Genomic DNA, 15,791 nt, shown 5'->3' on the forward strand with positions numbered 1-15,791 from the left:
CTACCATTCACATTCGACCGCTAGATTTCACTTCACTGCCCTACCTCGCCTGTCCACTCCGCCGTCGCCTTACCTCTTCCCGATATTTTCTCTGCGACACTTGTCTCACGCTGGCCAGTCCGTCGCACAACAACAACGGGTCCTGATCTTGCCTGGTCCAAACACCCAGGATCCGGGTTTATCTCTACTAGATCGATTCACCTCCGCCTTACACCCCAGTCAAACTGCTGAGGCTCAAAGACCTATCCAGCTCTTGGTGAACCATGTTTACGGAAGGAAAAAGAAGGACGTTGATCGATAAACCACAACCCTAAGACTCTCCGCCTGGAACTTCTTCCCAACGTAATTGACAATGGTCAAGGCCGACGTCAAGCGCGATTACTATGCGGACCTGGATCTGCCGCCAACCGCAGATGCCGAAGACATCAAGAGGCAGTTCAGACTCCTGGGTAAGAGAGGTGGTAGGCCGTGGTTTTGAACTCATGACTTACAAACATAGCGAAACAATTCCATCCCGACCGAAATCCCGGCCGTGAAGTCGAAGTCCTGCCAAAGTTCCAGGCAGTTCAAGCAGCACACGAGATTCTGAGCGACCCCGTCGAGAAGGCCAAATATGATGCCGCGCGCGCCAAACTCACTGGTAGGAACACCGCCAGCAACTACACATCAGAACCTTATGGCTTCGCGAGGTCTGCAAGCTATCGTACAAGCACAGCCACACCGCAGTTTCCCTTTCCTCCGCCGCCGAAGACAAAAGATAAACGACCACAGTTCCCGAGTCCGACCCCCAAGTCGCAGACATCATCTGGTGCGGAGAAATTCAATGCCTTCACCCGCGGAGCACCACAGTCATGGGATAGAGCTCGCTTCGACGATGCTAGGGCCGAAGCTGCAAGAGTCTTTCCCAATATGAGACCATCGCCGACTGCTCCACCGGTTCCGCCACGAACGCCTCGTCAGGCTCCTACAGCACCCAAGCCGTCCTCTTCGTCTGATATACCCCACGCCTCAAATATGCCTCCGCCAGGCTTTCCTGGGTTATCTCGGACACAGAGCGCGCGAAGACAGGGCTATACAGCCGGCTCCCATGGTGGCGATGAGGCGCCAGCCCCTCGATCTGCATACTCGTACGTACGTGGCGATCGTACAGCGGGGACTGGTTCGCATGGCTATGTGCCGGATGACCACATGCGGTCACCTCCCGTCTCTCGGGTTAGGCCTGCTGTAAGTCCTCTACGACATACCAAGTCTTCTGACTATGAGATGCGGAGTGATTCGTTCGGTGGCTCGCGTCCTTCGTCCAAGTATGCCGGGGTGAGTGGCGAGAGGACTGACATCCACGGAGATGGCCTGCATCGTTCTGCCAGCGTGCGGAACTCGCCAGTCGACCCGCGTTGGGATGATCGAGGCCCGTTCGGTAGGTCGTCTGCTCGCTTTGACCACCCTCCTCGACACCGTAGTGAAAGCCCCGGAATGAAGCCCAATGGGATCCATGCCGATTTCTCGTCCGATACGTCGTCGAGTGAGGATGAGGCATTGAACATGAACGCACGACCAAAAGCTGTGCCACGACCCAGAACGAAACCCGGCTTGAATCCTTTCGGCAGGACCGTCGATCCCAATCCCGGACTGACGGGACAGTTTCCCAACACTAATTACACTAGGATTGTCGACGAGAACCAGTACAAGTATCCGCCTCCCGATTCGAGGGAACCTGCTCAGAAACCTTTCTCCGCGCCTGAGGCAGCGAAGTCTAACGGCACACCCACATTTGGAGGAAATAGTGGTAATCAGGATGGACCCAAGTATGCCCCCTCTCCAAGAAACCCATTTCACTATCCTTGGTTGGAAAAGACGCCTCCCGGTCGTCCTGCTCCTAAAGGGACCTGTTTCAATGGTCTCCCTTCGTGGGCAGTTCCTTCGAGTATCTTTCCACAGAAGACACCTCCCCAGCGCGAAAAGCAGGAAATGAAAGATGACAAAGCCCGTCACCCTCCCTCATCTTCTCCGTTTCATACGTCCGGTATGGTTGCTAATCCCAGAAGCAGTCATGACAACGGCCCGTCCAATGTCCAATCCAAGTTTTCGGCGGATGAGTGGCATGACAAGGTAACAGTTGAGGACTTCCTCCGTCCGACTGACCCTCAAATGCGAAAGCCATCACCTTCCAAGACCAGCCGAGCGGGAAGCAAGTCCACCGCAACACGAGCTAGAGGATTGTCCAGAGGCCCGGATGCGGAAAGCAGCTCCTCTTCCGACTCTGTAAGTGGCGGATTTACACCCCAACGTGGCAGCGGTTCGGATGGCGACCACCACGACAAATCGACCGCTTTCCAACAAGGAAAACTGCCGAAAGATTGGGCGGCCAAGGCCAAAACTGCCGCAACCGAACCACCCCCTACGGGAGCAGCCCAGCGGGCCAGGAATTCGCCTGCGAATGGTGCTCGAAATCGAAATGTCTTCGTGGAGGATGAAGAAGATGTCATGGACCTAGACGACACCCCTGCAGGCTCTGGAAAGCAGGAGGCTAATCACGTCGGGCATCAACCAAATACGGAAGCCCTCCGCCCATCTTCAGAAAAATGGTCTATAAATGAAGGTGTCGATCTGAAAGCTTTCACCCAGCAGGCACCATTTGCTCCTGCGTCGACTGGTTTGAAGGATATGGGCGATATTGCAACCCATCTCCCGTTCGAGTCACGTCCCGCGGCCAGTGTTGATGCCGGTGGGAAAGCCGCGGCGAGGCTACGTGCACTAAACTTACCTAAACCGCCGAAGCCAGTGGTACCGCCAGCCGTGGATCGTCTGGACCAAGCCAACTGGCTACAGTATGTGGAGAACATGAAGGTGTATATGCGAGAATGGAACCGATTTAACGCCAAAATGATTGAACATTTCCGCATTCGACAGGATCGGATTGGTGAAACCATGGCGCCGAATTGGATCAGCATGCGTGGTGACGGGCCGGATGCCGACAGTGTGGACGGCTTAACTGGGGACGCAGCGAAGAACTCTCACGAGGCCGGGTATGCGGCGTACATGCAGTGGTTGAAAGACGACGCACAATGTCGGGCTTGGTGGGATCATGCGCACGATGAACACATGAAGTGTCTGGAAGACCTGGGGCGGGTTAGAGAGGCGGCCAAAAGAAACCTGCGTCCGGTCTGAGGACATTCATTTTCTGGTCAACAGGAGAGTTGGAATCTACGACGTATCCTGCAATGGCAGTTGATGTAACAACAGGGTGGATTGTACTTTTGGAGACTACGAGATCAACCACACGAGTGGATGAGTGTGCGTCAGGAGTCAACCAGGCACGTGGAGTAGTTCTTGACTCAAGACCATGAGAGCTGTGACCTATCTCTGGTCCAAGATCACGAAATCGTAATACGATGTGTAAATGTACGCGGTACTGCACCGGACGTTCCGTCACTACAATGTTATAGCCGGCGGCGGGCTGTATTTTGGCCTTTTGGGCTCCTTTTAGACAGCCCTTGCAATCCGAGCCGCAGAGGTATTCCATCAGCGCTGGCTAGACAGCCACCCGGATGGGATCCAGTAATATGGACCTGGCATGTGAAATTTACAATGTAAACACCCTGTTGTACATTGTACAGTATTCGCAACCTTCTGTCGGGATCCGAGGCTGCCACTGACACTGGCACTGCCTGGCAATGCTTCGAGTTTGAACTGTGATTGGTTTATCGGCGGCAAGGCTGGGGCGACTTGACTGGGACCAATGCACGGCATGGAATGCCATCGAAAAGAGCTGCCACCACCACGCCTGCCACGGCCACGGATACGGATAATGCTGCTACCGAGTAGGGGACCACTATGTGCTACATTGTACATTGTAAGGGACTGAGGGCGGTGGCGGTGGTGTAGGTGGGCTCATAACAGCTTGCTTGAAGCCTTGAGGAGGACCAGGACCCTTTATTTTATACACCGGTACATTCCATCCGTAGCCACGTATCAGATATATATAGGTACCAATTCATGCATAGCACATGTCATTTCCGCCTTCTGTCATCAATCAGCCTTCCACACTCTATGGCGCGAGCGGCAGGTTGGGCTAGGATCGGGAAGAGTGTGTTGAACAATACGAGCAAAAGTGATAAACGACAGATCTGTGATAGTTTTTTGTTATCGGCGACTTCAACCCTTCCGAGCACCCGTTATTATTCTTCTGTCTCTTCTTCTGCCCACGGATTCCGACGGCAACCAAACCACCACCACCACCGTCTCAAGAATAGTTTTAACTACAACCATCGTCGCGGCATTGCTTCGTTGACAAACAACTCGTCGACGCGAGGATTCCTCTCCTCGTCCTCGTTAGCCGGGAGTTTATCTTCGTCTTCTTGTTCTCAACATCCGGCTACCTACTCCACCGCGGGGTCGTTTATAACTACTGGTAGGACCCTGCTGCCACTTTCTTTGCATCAGTTGAGAGAATATTCATCATCATCTTCTTCGACTGCTCAAACTCCAACGACATCATCCGAAAGCCATTTTCAAACTACTTCCAAAATGGCCGATAGTAATGCAGCACAACAAGCGGTGACGGCACGCAAACGGCCACTACGACACGCATGGTGGCGCGAAAGCAGCGTCTACCAAATTTACCCTGCGTCATTCAAATCAGCCAAGAGCATCGACGACGGCACGGGACGGATCCACGGCGACTTGCGTGGGGTGATCGAGAAGCTAGACTACCTGGCCACATTGGGGGTAGACATTGTCTGGCTCAGCCCGATCCTGCAATCGCCCCAGGTGGACATGGGCTACGACATTTCCGACTACCGGGCCATCTACCCTGGCTACGGGACGATGGAGGACCACGACGAGCTGATCCGGGGCCTGCACGAGCGCGGGATGAAATACGTGATGGACCTGGTGGTGAACCACACATCCGACCAACACGAATGGTTCAAACAATCCCGCTCGTCCAAAGACAACCCCTACCGCGACTGGTACATCTGGCGGCCACCGCGATACGACCCAAAAACAGGCGAACGCATGCCTCCCAACAACTGGGAATCCAACTTCTTCGGGCCTGCATGGACATACGACGAAGCCACGGGCGAATACTACCTTCACTTGTTTGCATCCGGCCAACCAGACCTGAACTGGGAGAACCCAGACGTCGTGAAAGCCGTTCACGACATCATGCGGTTCTGGCTTGACAAAGGAGTCGACGGGTTCCGAATGGACGTGATCAATTTCATCTCCAAAGAACCGGGTCTACCAGACGCCGAAAAGACCCGTCCGGGATTCCTCCAAGACGGCGTGGAGAACTATGCATGCGGCCCCCGCTTGCACGAGTACCTCCACGGCATCGGCGACATCTTACGCGAATACGACGCCTTCAGCGTCGGCGAGATGCCAGGAGTCTTCGACACCCGCGAGATCATCAAAGCCGTAGGTCAAGACCGAGGCGAACTAGCCATGGCATTCCAATTCGAAATTGTCGACCTCGACCACCAACCGGGCCAGATCAAATGGTACCCACGCGAATTCCAACCGAAAGCGCTCAAACACATCGTGGCCAAATGGCAGTCGTTCATGCTGCAGAACGGCGGCTGGAACGCAGTATACATGGAGAACCACGACCAAGGACGCTCCATCTCGCGCTTCGCCGACGACTCGACCCCCAGCTACCGCGTCAAATCCGCCAAACTGATTGCCGCGCACCAAGCACTGCAGAGTGGAACCATTTTCTTGTACCAGGGTCAAGAACTCGCGCAGATCAATGTCCCCAAGGAATGGGGGCTCGACCAATACCGCGACATCGAGGTCCAGAACCACTGGCAGACCGTCCTGCGCGATTTCCCCGACGACAAGGAGAAACAGGAAATGTTTAAGCGCCAATACCGTCTTATTGGTCGTGACAACGCCCGTACCCCGATGCAGTGGACGCCCGATGAGAAGACGTATGCTGGCTTTCTTGCACATGATGCTCCCCCCGGTGCGAAGCCGTGGATGTCGATTCATCCGGATTTCAAGGACTGGAATGCCGTGAAATTGCTCGAAGACCCGCAGAGTCCGTTGCACTATTGGCGTCAATTGCTGAGGCTGCGTAAGGAATATAAAGACATTTTCGTCTATGGCGACTTTGAGATGTTGGATCTCGACCATGACACTGTCATTGCTTATTTGAGGACGGATGACTCGACAAAAACAACAGTCGGCGGAGGAGAGGAGGTGGAAACCACATCAGCAACAGCAGGACCAAAAGATGTGGTCCGTCCAACTTGTCTCGTCATCACAAACTTCTCCCGCTCCCCTGTCGACTGGGTCGTGCCTGACCGCGCCGTCCCCGTCCTTTTTGATACGTCGTCTGAAACCCCACAACTGAAAAAAGGCGCCGTTTTGCCCCAATTTAGAAATTATACTGCCCGAGAGGACGGTGCAGACAACGTCGAGAATCATGTCTCCAAGACTCCCGACGGCAAGTGGGTTCTGAACTTGAGGCCGTGGGAGGTCATTGTTGCCATGGCTGGAATCTAGACACATGCGCAGAGAGAGGCAAACAGAAGTGGGGGAGAAGTCGAGACTGGGTACATTATTATACACATACACACGTAGACACCTATACAACAGATGATACCTTGACGTATATAGTTTACCACGAAGAAGACGGTACCAGCGCGTGACAGGATGACAGGATGTTTTATATCATTTGCATTACTTTGACAGTCACTATTAGGTGCTCTGCCCTCTTCCTTGACCCTCTTCCTGGGCCTTCAAGTTGTATCATTAAAACCCAAAACTATCCAGCAAACTATCCGCGCTGGGCTCGACAAATTGCGTGGGAGGCGGCTTCTTCTTCTTGTCATCGCCTTTCTCCGGTAGCTGCTGGTCTTTGGCCAGTAACCCACCATCTCCCTCGCGTGAAAGTGCTTGACCATTGCCGTCTTCTTCGCCCGCTTCAATTTCCTTTTCAAGGTCGACAAATGTCTTCCTCCTCTGGATTCCTGGGCTTGGTGATCCTACACTCCCCCGTGCGCGATCGATAGCCAAATCCAGATCTAGGTCCTTACTCTCAGGCACAAACTCCCAGTCTCGCACCAAGGACAAGGCGAGAACGTCACAGCCCATCCGAAGATACTGTCTCACACAACGCATGACAAAGTCCCATTCCTCTCTGGCGTTGATGACACTCTTCCGCCATTTGTTCTGTTTGACGAATTCGGCCCTGAGTTGCAGGTACAAGATTGTCAGGAGAGGGTCGTTGGCAGCGTAGCTGAGCGATCCGACCATATCGCCGTTACCCTCGACAATACCGTCCGGTTGCCCATTCGTGCCTGCATCGTCTTCGGCCCCTTTCACCAGTGAGACGCCTAACACCTGGTGAACAGGGTGCACGAGCACGCGGATCGCTTCTTTGCGGCGGCCGAGTAAACAAAACGCCCAACTGGCCATCCAGCGACCTTGTTCGCTTTGCACTGCCCGAGGGAGAATTGCTTGATGCACCAATCGAACCATGTCTTCTGAGACCGTCGTCGAGAATTGCGGCATCTCAGACTTATACACTCGCGCAATGGCGATTGCGAGCTGCATATCCTGCAATTGGTTACGACAGACAGCAACCGCATCCCAAACACTGCCAGCGAGCAAGAAGAAGGCAGCGGCATATTGAAACCGTCGCTTGCTGAGCAGCGCATAGGCATTCTTGAGGGCCGCCTCTTTCCACCTCGGCTCGTTGAAATTGTGGGCGAGGAACTTCATCGTGTTCTCTCGTTCGCGGACCCCAATAGTCATTCGCCACAGACCCTGAACGACCGTTTTCTTGCCAAGGGCAAAATAGTGCAGCGAGCAATCTACCGGGTTCTTCTCCTCTTGTTTGGTATATTCGGCTCGAGCAACGTTTTCCATCTGCAGTCGAAGAGCTTCGCTGTCAGACAACCAGCTGAAAAGTCCCGATTTCCGCGCGGCTTCCCATGTGAGTTTGCCTCCATAATGTTGCGTGACCGCTTCGGCCAGAACTTCCTGAGACGTACTTCTTGCTGCAAATGCAATCGCCTTCCAGGGTACACAGTCGTCATCACCACATGCGTATAGTGCTTGTAGATAGCGTCTCCCATTCGCATCGAGAGAATGCTCTTGCTTCTCTAGCTCCGTACATTCTTCTACCAGTTTCACAAGCTGCGACTTTTCTTCCTTGTTCAGTTGCCACAGGTCGTGCCTTTCCAGGTTCTCGTTCAGGCTTGGAGAGATCTGCGCCAGCTGAGGTTGAAAGTCGTCGTTCAAATCCCCGTTGGTATCGGTCAGAGAATACCATTTTGTTTGGGCCTTTCTATCGTCCACCAAGACCGTCTCGAGATCCAGGTCAAGGAAGCTGGGCAGTGTTTCCCCCTCGGCCAGAAACCTCAGAGAACGGTGGAGGCGGTATATGATGTGTTTAGTAGCTTTAAGACCACCCAGCCATGTCAACAACGACAAAACCGTCGGGTGGAATAGAGGCAACAGCGAATTGAGCATCGCCATAACAGCAAAAGTCGAGTCATTGTGGGGAATTTTCCTTTGGACATCTTGCAGAGGTCTCGAGTCCTGGTTGTGATCACTGATGGCGAATCCCTCAAAGACGAAGATCTGGATGCCAGTGCCAACGACAAGGTCGCCGCTTCTTAGCCAGCATAGATCACCAACAGATTGAGTGGTGAAATCTCTCATTCTGATATGCCGGATGTCAACCCAGGATCTCTGGAGCCCAGGGTAAGCATAACGAATCTGCGCGAGGACCACGATGTGATAGTAAAAACATAATGCAACCAAGGCTGAACCATCGGGGGTCACAGCCCAGGCAAAAGTCTTGATGGTATCAGTTCCATCCCATTCGTGCTCGTATTCCCATGCTCCCGATTTGGCATCCCAGATGCTCATGCTGCTGGCGTCTTCGTTGACCACTAGAACCTTGCCGTGTCCATTAGCACTGATCCTCTGAGGTGCTCGTATGCTGATGTCGAAGATGGCACCCGACGTCAAGAACGGCTTGGCCGAGTCCGTTTCCTCCTGCGATTTGACCAACTCCAACGTGCCCTCTTTGGCCAGAGCTGCCGCAAATCCGAGCGCATTGATATCGCGCGGATCCGTGGGCCGGTCACTTGTACTCATATTATCACAGACGGATAGCAAGGCCCGGAAGCGATTTTGGACGTGCAACCGCACATGTCCTAGAGAACGTATGATTTCCAGACGTCCGTTACTCATGGTAGAACTCCGGTCGTCTTTTGCTGGGAGCAGCAACTCCCAGGCTTCTGCACTGTTGTCCTGATAATAGCCCACAATAACGCGACTTGTCAATGCCCGTTCCCGGCCGACTCGGCTTTGCGTTATGCATTCAGGAACACGGTTGTCGCCGAAGCTTCGAGTGCCTAGCCGCCGGGCTTTCGCCTCTCGAATGTCCCACAGCTCCAGACCGTCCGAGGTCAGTATTGCTGCATATCGTCCACGAGAGAGAATGACAGCATCTTTGATATCGTTGTCGACCGCAAAAGAGCATCGTCGCAAAATTGGAGCAGTGGAGTGGCCGAGATCGTGCTGCCATACACTGGCCTGGCGCTCCTCGGTGGCGGACAGAACGACAGTTCCACCGACATTCCGCACGACGCGCTGAATTGGCGACCCGTGACCAGCTAACGTCGAGATCAGACGGGTGCGATCGTGTCTGATGGCCGTGTCGAAGAGATGTGTAATCTGACTATCATACCAGTCAATGTCACCAGCAAAGGAGTGCATTAGTATCGACAAGGAGGACCGAGTCACACCGCCTGCAAATATACAGAACTGAACATAGTCTTTCATCGGATCGCTCAGTTGCGGGACAAGAACGTTCATCCCGTCCACGTGCGATATATGGAACACAGACGGCGGGATTCTGTTCTTGTACCCAGCATTCTCTATACCCCAGATTGACATGTGGCCGAGGCCGTCGAGAACGACGCAGATCTCGGGACTGCGGTTGGCTATTTCGATGAGATGCTCGAGCGCATGGTCGGTCACCTTGGGATTCGCCCCTTGCACAGCTTTCTCTGTCGCAATACAGAAATCACGGCTATCGACGATGAAGGCGTACCGCCTTGTGCTCATTGAAGTGACACTCAGCCGCCGGGGCTGTATTGAAGCGTTCATGTCGATGGTCGCAACTTGCTGGAAAATCGACAGCGCATGCGGGTCAAACGAAGTCCATGCTCGAATGCGGTTGTCGGAGCAGAACGTATATAGCAGGTTGTCCAGGTTTTGTTCCAGATGCCACGGTTTCCGCCAGTGTAGGTTGGTTACCGCAGCTGGGTGTGGTAGATATGAGACATCGAATTTGGCGTCATACGACAGCCTCCTCCATATCTTGACCAGTCGGTCATGTTGTCCGACAGAGGCGACAAGGCTGCTGTCGGGGGACAAGCACGCCAGCGCAGTAGGATATGCCAGTGTCTGATCCCAAGAGATGGCCGGCTCTACCGTGTCCGGAATGAACCAAAGCACCAGTCTTGACCCTCCGAGCAGAAGCTCTTCCGACGTGCCCCAAGAAAGCGAAGTCACCACCAGATCATTGTGATTGTGTAGTTCATGATATAACACCCATCGAAGAACCCCTTCGTCTCGTCCCACCGGTCGGTAGACGTAGACATGTCTGTCATCGCAAAGCGCTATGCGGCCGGTGGTCTCCTCGAGTGTCACCGCAATAAGTTCATCGACCGTGTCGACATAGATGGTTTGCAGGATCGTCTGCGGTCCGCTAAGGATGACCGCGGCATTTCCGGAGATGTATGCCTGCGATTGACGTGAGACTTTATCCCAAAGAGCGAAAGCCGGAAGAAACTCACAACGAGACGAAGGCCATCCCAGTAGGCAGTACTCAAAGCTTGCCGCTTCGACTGGGGCCGGCCTGGAAGGATGGCTCGCATATGAGAGGAGAGGTCACCCGTCAGTCTTTGGCCACATTCCTAGTGTTCAAGACTGGCTGTATCGTGGTGTGTCTGGTCTGGCTGTTTTCATCGGTGCACGTAAAGAGGCCCGCAGGAGTCGGAAGCATGAGTCCTGCCGGATATTGTGTCGGATCGAGGACAACACAGTCGCTTGGTTCAAGTCGCGCGAAATGGAGGAACGCGGCCAACTTCCTCCGCATCGAGAGTCGGAGAAATGCAGCGACACTCAACAGCACAGCTGTGTCACGAGGCTGCCTCTCGTCTTGTTAACATGTCTCATGATAAACCTGTGCCGTGTGTAACACTATTTGCTTGCTCCTATTTTCAAGGAGACCCCTGAGATTTGTACGGTGCGTAACCACGCGTGTTGTGGCATTGTCCTTTTACTACATATACTAGTCTAACATGCTCTCCAGCATCATGTCATCTCTACTCTCTTCCATCGAGCGATATGATATCGTCCACTGTTCAATATCTGTAGAGAAAATGAAAGCGAGGGCATCAGTATCACAATGCTCAAACTTTGAGTTGCTTTGTACAGGTAATGCATGCTGAATTCCACGCTGCCACCTCACTGTATCACTGCAGAAGGAACTCTGGGCTCTTGAGGTCTACCCAACCCAGGTTCGGTTCGCTTTGTTTCCAGCCCAGGCGCTCCTGAACAAGTTTCGAATACGTCTTGACCTCCTCAATGGAGTATGACAGGAACGAGATCTCTTCCTGACGGTGCACTCCCGTACATGAAAACATGGCGTGGACTGTCCTACTTTCAGGACCACCTGAACCCACTGGCTTCTCGTAAGCCCCGCCACCATGGTAAAGACTGCCCAGCATAATGAATGCTTCGCCTATTTGCATCTCCGCATCAAGCACGCCATGGTTCCCGTCTGGGCCGAAATCTGGTTGATCGTCCCCCCAGAGATGACTCCCTGGAGCAATACGCGTGGCTCCGTTCGCCTTTGACGTGTTGCAGCCTGGGACGAAGAGACCGAGGAGCATGTCACGGTTCTTCTCATACTTCTCAGCCTTGGTGTGGCGAGCATGGTGATTCTTGTCATCGCGGTGCAGACCCTGTGCCGGGGTACCTGGCGGAATGTCGAAAGTGATGGAGATAGACAGCAATGGATGACTTGTCGTTGTCAGAGGATTAGGACCATACCAGTGGGTCGTTTCCAGCGCCAGAAAGTGCTCGCAGAGGGCCTGATATATAGGATCGGAGAAGAACTTCTCTCGAACCGTTTGACTTCTGCCGACCAGTCGGGTCACTGTTCTCGTCTTTCCCCCAAGCGCTGAAGGACAGTTAGCTCATTGCTCCTGGATCAGGGAGACATTACATACCACCAACTTTGGCTCCAATGTCCTGCTTCTCTAGCCAAGGTTTCACCTCCTCATTTGCTTGTTCCACCGTGGCCTTGTCCGTGAAATCAGTGATGATGACGCAGCCGTCTTCCTCTACAGCGGTGATAAACTCGGACAATGGAGCTGATCGTGGTATTCTCCTGACTCGGTGCGTCAGGGAAGGACTCTCGGGTTTGCCATTGACAGTAGCCTGTCTTCCCTGCTGAAATAGTCCTGCCATCAGCCGGCGGCTCTAGTTATGACGAGATAACTGTCTCTTCGAGATAACAGAGCGGTTGTAGCCATTCAAAAGCGGATCGAAAGGGCATAGACCCTTCACATATACCAAATATCACAGAGAAAAGGACAAGTAATACCTGCTCTGGGACTCACCTCAGTATATTCGCCCATGGTTTCCCCACGGTATTGCAGTACCGTTCGTCCAGGATCCCGGATGGTAGCTGAAATTATATCACGGGTATTGCGAGGAGCCGTGGATAAACAGTCTGGACATCACCCATGTCTTCGAGGTCCCCAGGCATATAGCTATATATCACTTTATAGGAGTGTCAGGAGCATACCCCAATATTGAGGCCGGCAGGAGTCAGCGGGCCATATACTGTGTAGTCGCTGAACTCCGTGGATGCCGGCGACGAAGGGGTTGTCTATCGGATAATCCCTCAGCCCCAACAGCTCTGCTCTATCTGCAAAGTACCCGCCTTAGAGAGTAACAGTACAGCCGTTTATAGATAAGCACTGCCCACCGGAAGCTGTCTGCGAGGGTTAACTGCGATATATCAGGATTCGTAAGTGATGCTTTCCGCCCACGGGTAGAGCAGGCTAGGCGCTTGACCGCTGGGGAGACTGCCCAGTTTATTCCCCGGAGTCTGGCAGCCGAAGTGGGGACCGTTGATTCACACACGCATAAGGATCCCCCGAAAGCGCTGGCAATGAATGGCAGGTTTTTGAAGTGTTCAGGTAAACAAACTACAGCCTCGTCGTCGGCTGAAACGCTCGCTTGCGAGATAGTGGTTCATTTCGTCAGTCCCAAAAGTTTGCCGGCGACAGGATCCCACTCGGTGTCCCATCTGCGTCTGCTTTCAACCCTAGCGCCCTCCTTCAGTTTGGCCAGCTGCTGAGAACTTGGGTCGAACAGTTGACGGAGAATGTCGGCCAGCTCTTCTGCACTGCCAAAGCCTTTGCCATTGACATCTTCGGTGACGAGCTCAGACCACGCCTCGTACTTGTTCCAGCCAGCTACAGGCAGCGCGGCACCAAACATATCCACGACTTTCATGGGAAGATCAACACCGCTGCTACTGGTATGTAAAGATACACCGAGGTCTGCCGAGCCTAACAGCAGAGCATAGTCCTCAAAGGTGAGCCAGTCCGTGTAAATGCTCACCATTTCTAAAGCGTCTCCTTGGCGCAGATCCCGGATCTTTTCAAGATAGAGCTGTTTTTGTGGCCCCTTACCGGTAATCACCACGGCCAGCTCTGGAAGGTGAGGATGTGTAGAGGTAGCACTGGCCGAGTAGCTGCACAAAGCATCAAGAAAGATGCCAAAATCCTCGTCAGCGGTCCAGGAGGTCGACGAAACGACGAGCCTCATCTTCTTGTCTACTATGGCGTTGAAATGTTTGACTAAGACTGCGTAACGTTGCAGGAAGGCAAGCCGCTCCGACTCCAACAAGGGCTGGTACAAATTTGCCGGTCGGTCATGTAAGGTTAGTACAGGTGCTGTGATCCGGAAATTCGATCTCAGGACCCTGGCCATTGCATTGGTGACAGTAAAGTTTGCAAGAGCGGCCTTTGCCAGGGTGGCCTCATACCACTTTGACACTGTGACCATGGGATGATCTGAACCTAGCTTGAGAGCAAGAATGGAATACCCAAAGTTGTGCCAGTCCACAATCAACCCGGTCCGCCGGAAGAAGCAGATGATCGACACAATCAAAAGAGTAGGAATGGAAGGCGGGTTCTGCAATGACGATTGTCAGCCGTGAAGGAAAGCATGTCGCAGCGGGGGATGTCAGGCATACCTGTACAAGCATCCACTTCGAGGCTGAGGCAGAATATCCCAAATTCTGCCATAAGGTCCAAACTTGTAGCAGGACCTTGATTGGGGCTGACAAGAGGAATAGGTGCTTGTTGCTTGTTTGCAGCCAGTGAGGAGCCGGGCGAAGAGATAGAATCGTCACATGGGGATGTGCTAAAAGCTCGGGCAGAGGATCGGTCTCTGTTTCAATGGTATTTAGATCATTCCAACAGACAAGGTCCTGCGTCGCATACCTCTGTAGCCGATCAGCTGGACATGGCCGCCATGTTTTGCAATGCTGAATGCATGATATTGCATCCGCGGACTTCGCCCAATGTCACCGAGGACCACAACTGCGACCTTGCATCTCTCATCGCTAGCATCGCGCTGAGACGGCAGCAAAAGCAATAGTACAGTAAAAGCCGTCGAGATGAGGATGAGCAGAGTTAGAAGCATCTCTCGAATCAGCAGCACATTCCAGGGTCGTGAATGTTTCCAACCGCGTCGAGTTTACTGAGAAACAGCGGAGCTGCTAAGGCGATGTATTTCCTTCTGGTGTCAACGCCCGCAAGGGAGGTTGAAATGACGTTGAGGTACTGTCAGTGCTGAAAGAAGGGTCACAATAATGTCGCCCACTGCGCGGTACTAAGGTTGGCTACCACCTTCCCGCCACCACCAGGATCCCGCCACTAGTGAAATCCTACTATGCCGCGCGCGTTTGTACGCACTACGCAACGAACAAGTTGATGCCGAGTCTGCGATTTTGTATAGAGAATAACTATGAATCTAGCTACTCTGGCATCGCGTAGATCGTCTCTCTATCTAGCAGGATAGCGCAGAATAACTCGCTTTCCTCCTATGAGTACCCTCTAGCCTGAAAGACGTCGACGACGTCCTAGGAGCGCTTCTTATCCTGCTTACGAAGGCGTTTATTGCTAGCCTCTTCTTTATCTTCTCGTACGCGCTTACGTACGGCTAGTAACTTAGTCTAAAGCACTCTAGCCCTAGAATCGACTACGATAAAGCCGCGTGTGAATAGACGCTGGGCTTTGCGTAGAGAGCGAGTTAGTTTATGACTAATAGACGCGTTTAGAGTCGTTAGCGAGGCGATATCTATTAGCGTCCTAAGCGTACGCACGTCCTAAGACTTAGAACGCTCCGGGGTAGTTAGTCTAGCCTATCTATAGGCTATAATCTCTAGTTTATTAAGTACTCTGTTAGGTGCGATCGGCTAGAGGCCACTTCTGCGCCAGCCTATAGAGATATATTATCTAGTAAAGCCCTATTAACGCGTACGATAATAGAGAACGTTAAACTAGGCGCGTAAGACTTAAGACTCGCCTGCTAGAATGAATTTCTTAAGGTTTTAAGCGTAGTAAGCCTTAAGGCGACTAAATAGGCCTAAATCGTACGGCTAATAGAGATACGACGTATAAGGTAGTAGATAAACGAGCGTAATCTGGTTTACGAGGTAGAGATAGATAAACTCG

At 52.9% G+C, this 15,791-nt stretch overlaps 5 protein-coding genes across 5 annotated transcripts; 2 read left to right on the forward strand and 3 right to left on the reverse strand.

The window, feature by feature from the left end:
- Positions 1 to 352: 352 nt before the first annotated feature.
- On the forward strand, positions 353 to 3,168 carry HMPREF1120_01928 (molecular chaperone DnaJ; the record flags this gene model as incomplete). The annotated part of the gene is made up of 2 exons (XM_009155957.1): positions 353 to 449; positions 500 to 3,168. 2 exons carry the CDS (start codon positions 353 to 355, stop codon positions 3,166 to 3,168), a joined length of 2,766 nt encoding a protein of 921 aa, XP_009154205.1.
- Positions 3,169 to 4,527: 1,359 nt separating this feature from the next.
- HMPREF1120_01929 (trehalose-6-phosphate hydrolase) lies at positions 4,528 to 6,507 on the forward strand (the record flags this gene model as incomplete). The annotated part of the gene is made up of 1 exon (XM_009155958.1): positions 4,528 to 6,507. The coding sequence occupies one exon, from the start codon at positions 4,528 to 4,530 to the stop codon at positions 6,505 to 6,507; it is 1,980 nt and encodes a 659-aa protein (XP_009154206.1).
- Positions 6,508 to 6,542: 35 nt separating this feature from the next.
- Positions 6,543 to 11,254, reverse strand: HMPREF1120_01930 (glycylpeptide N-tetradecanoyltransferase). The gene is made up of 2 exons (XM_009155959.1): positions 10,824 to 11,254; positions 6,543 to 10,770 (listed from the first exon to the last, which is right to left on the reverse strand). Exons 1-2 carry the CDS (start codon positions 10,902 to 10,904, stop codon positions 6,757 to 6,759), a joined length of 4,095 nt encoding a protein of 1,364 aa, XP_009154207.1. The 5' UTR covers positions 10,905 to 11,254; the 3' UTR covers positions 6,543 to 6,756.
- Positions 11,255 to 11,504: 250 nt separating this feature from the next.
- On the reverse strand, positions 11,505 to 12,674 carry HMPREF1120_01931 (uncharacterized protein; the record flags this gene model as incomplete). Its single annotated transcript, XM_009155960.1, has 3 exons — positions 11,505 to 12,214; positions 12,264 to 12,486; positions 12,657 to 12,674. The coding sequence occupies 3 exons, from the start codon at positions 12,672 to 12,674 to the stop codon at positions 11,505 to 11,507; spliced, it is 951 nt and encodes a 316-aa protein (XP_009154208.1).
- A 622-nt stretch (positions 12,675 to 13,296) lies between these two features.
- On the reverse strand, positions 13,297 to 14,757 carry HMPREF1120_01932 (beta-1,4-mannosyltransferase; the record flags this gene model as incomplete). Its single annotated transcript, XM_009155961.1, has 3 exons — positions 13,297 to 14,244; positions 14,306 to 14,502; positions 14,556 to 14,757. 3 exons carry the CDS (start codon positions 14,755 to 14,757, stop codon positions 13,297 to 13,299), a joined length of 1,347 nt encoding a protein of 448 aa, XP_009154209.1.
- Between the last annotated feature and the right edge of the window lie 1,034 nt (positions 14,758 to 15,791).

The sequence above is a fragment of the Exophiala dermatitidis genome (genome assembly GCF_000230625.1).
Source record: "Exophiala dermatitidis NIH/UT8656 unplaced genomic scaffold supercont1.2, whole genome shotgun sequence".
NCBI classification, from domain to species: Eukaryota; Fungi; Ascomycota; class Eurotiomycetes; order Chaetothyriales; family Herpotrichiellaceae; genus Exophiala; species Exophiala dermatitidis.